This window comes from Pygoscelis adeliae, unplaced genomic scaffold (genome assembly GCF_000699105.1).
Source record: "Pygoscelis adeliae isolate BGI_AS28 unplaced genomic scaffold, ASM69910v1 Scaffold402, whole genome shotgun sequence".
Taxonomy (NCBI): domain Eukaryota; kingdom Metazoa; phylum Chordata; class Aves; order Sphenisciformes; family Spheniscidae; genus Pygoscelis; species Pygoscelis adeliae.
The window spans coordinates 5,380,926-5,383,383 of record NW_008824411.1 but is presented as its reverse complement, the minus strand read 5'-3'; the positions used below and the strand labels follow the sequence as shown (position 1 = coordinate 5,383,383).

Genomic DNA, 2,458 nt, shown 5'->3' with positions numbered 1-2,458 from the left:
CCACCTGAGTGGTGGTGCTGCCTCATGCAGAGAAGGGGATTAAAAGTGAGCACAGCAGGCTGGAGGGTCGGATGTGATTACAAGCTCCACCTGCCCAGCTGGAATATAAATAGGGCTTTTCCCCTCTGTGGGCCCTGGTCTCTCCAGGTGGGAACCAGAAAGCCAAGCTTGGTTTTTCCTCCTGAAGTGTAGCCTGGTTTTAAGATCATGCACCCAGTGGAAGGGACAAAAATCATCTGCCTATGCCTTTGGCTATTCTCCACCTGCAAGGGAACAAGAGGGTGGATGAAGAGGGACTGTGTCTGTCTTCAGGGCGGCTGCAGGTCTTGCTGAGCTATCGGGTACTTTCTCCTGCCAGCTGGAAAGTGAGTTAACGGTGCTGCGAGCCTGTGTAATGGCTGTGCTGTGCCTGCTCTGGCCTGCCTGCTAGGGCAGGCTTTACTCCTGCTGCTGGAGAGTCCTGCCAGTGCTTCTGGCTTTCTCTCCCAGCCCCATTCTGCCTTTGCTGCTGCCACCCACAGAAGGACCTTGGTGCTGCAGCAGCGCGTCAGGACTTCATATCCCTGCTGGCACCAGGTCTGAGCAAGAGAAGTTAGTTTTGCAGTTGCTTGCTAGAGGCAAAGCCTGGCTTTAAAGCTGGGCTGAGGGCCTTGGAAAATGGGTGCTGGTAGGATGAAGGCTTCACGGTAACCCTACAGTATTAAAGAACTGCTTATAGCTGCTGCATTTGTGAGCTGCTGCTACGCCCTCCTGAGCCCTGTCCTTGCTGGGTTTGGCAGATCTCTCTCAGCAGCATGTCCTTGGGGAGAGTTTCCAGGTAGTGTTGAACTCTCCTCAGTGCAGGCACTGGCATACCACCCTGAGAAGTGCTTGTTGTTATCACCATGCCAGCAGTGTGCCGCTTCGGACAGGCGCAAACACTTTTCCAGCTGACTCAGATCCATGGAAAATGAGGTGGCAAGGTTAGCGGCCCTGACCCTGGACCGTTTGTGTCTTGTGCCTGCCTCGGACTCATCCTTCGGTACCAAAGGGACTGGATCAGGCCCACCCCAGGCACCTGACCACAGCCAGCAGGTTCTTGCCCTGGAAAAGCTGCCTTTCCTCAACGGCGCTGCCAGAGTGCTTTCGCAGCATCTCCCAGGAGGTTGGGGTGCAAATGGTTGTACTTGAGATGCAGGGCGGGGAAAGCTGCCATGGCCAAAGCCTTCAACACGCTTCCCTGGGTTGCCAGGATTAGGTGGTGATCAGTTTTGGATTCAAGTCACTGAATGCTGGGGTTGTTGTGAGCAAGAGGCCAGCTCTAGCTGTGAGAGGCACCAGCAGCAGCAAATCAACAGTCCTGGTCAGTAACTTCACAGTAATAGAATTTACTGAGCAAGTTTTATAAGAGATTTCCACCCACCCCCACCCCCCAAGGCTGAAAAGCCCATTACAATGTCTGGCCTCAGGTACGTTCTAGAGCAGTCCTCTTTATGTTCCTTTGAGATACCATGGTCTTTATATTGCAGCCTGTGCCATCCCACCCTGGACTGGTGGCAGGGAGAACTGTAGTGAGTGGAAAAGGTGGTTGTTTCCAGCAGCATCTGCATGCTTTGGGGTTGGTTTTCACCTAGGAGACGTTATAAAGGAGATTTTACAACAAAAACAATTCCTTCACCCAAGCGTTGGGTCTGTTTTATTCATTCCCTCTTTGTGCAGAAGACAGACCTCTTCATTAGCTGCTGTTTTCCACATGATTGCTTTTTTTACAGGGAACGGCATGTTTTGGCTGGAGTTGCGCGTTCCTGCTGCAGGGCTGGTTCCTCTTCCCAGGCTTGCTAGTGTGACCCATGTGGCAAGACCCTGGGGTCCCCACGCCTGAGAGCACGGGCACTGCAGGGATGGATGGCTGCAGCTCTGATGCAGGTGGGGAGAGGCCTCCCCAGTCCCAGCTCAGGAAGCTGGCCAGATCAGAGGGGAAGAAGTCCCCCCCGGGGAGTCCACTTGGAAAACAGGAGCTTCTGGGGGGGGCTGGGTCTGAGGTGGAGGGCTGGGTACTGTGGTAGGAGAGCTCCCACGACTCTGCTGCTTCACAGGGCGCTCGCTGCTCCCTGCTACCCTTTGGCTGGAGAGTACTGACACATTCCTCTAGGGCTCCACAGCAGGAGCGGCGACCGTCTCTTGACTCCCAAGTCCAGCTCTCTCCCCACTAATGTTCTTGCTACAGCCGCCAGCTGGTCCTGCATCTACCGTCAGACAGCTGGAACTCGATCTCTCCGCATAGGAGATCTGGTGTCAGAAAGCGCAAAGAGTTGCCAGAGGTCGGGGAGTAAATAGCAGCAGCGCTTGGAGCACGCTCCACTACCCCATTCCCCCCAACTACGTGTGATTCTACTTCAGGGAAAATAGGGCGAGGGATCCCCGGCCTGCCAAACTCTCGGGAAGTAAACAAGGAGGCGGCCGCCGCCGCCCCGCTGCA

The 2,458-nt window shown here is 55.0% G+C and overlaps 1 protein-coding gene across 1 annotated transcript in view; it reads left to right on the top strand.

Annotated features, from left to right (window-relative positions):
- Nucleotides 1–242: 242 nt before the first annotated feature.
- Nucleotides 243–2,458, top strand: part of ITPA (inosine triphosphatase (nucleoside triphosphate pyrophosphatase)) — a 6,620-nt gene continuing 4,404 nt past the window's right edge. The window contains exon 1 of the mRNA XM_009320707.1: nt 243–341. Within this exon, the coding sequence (XP_009318982.1) occupies nt 243–341 (99 nt within the window). The remainder of the gene's footprint in view (nt 342–2,458) is intronic.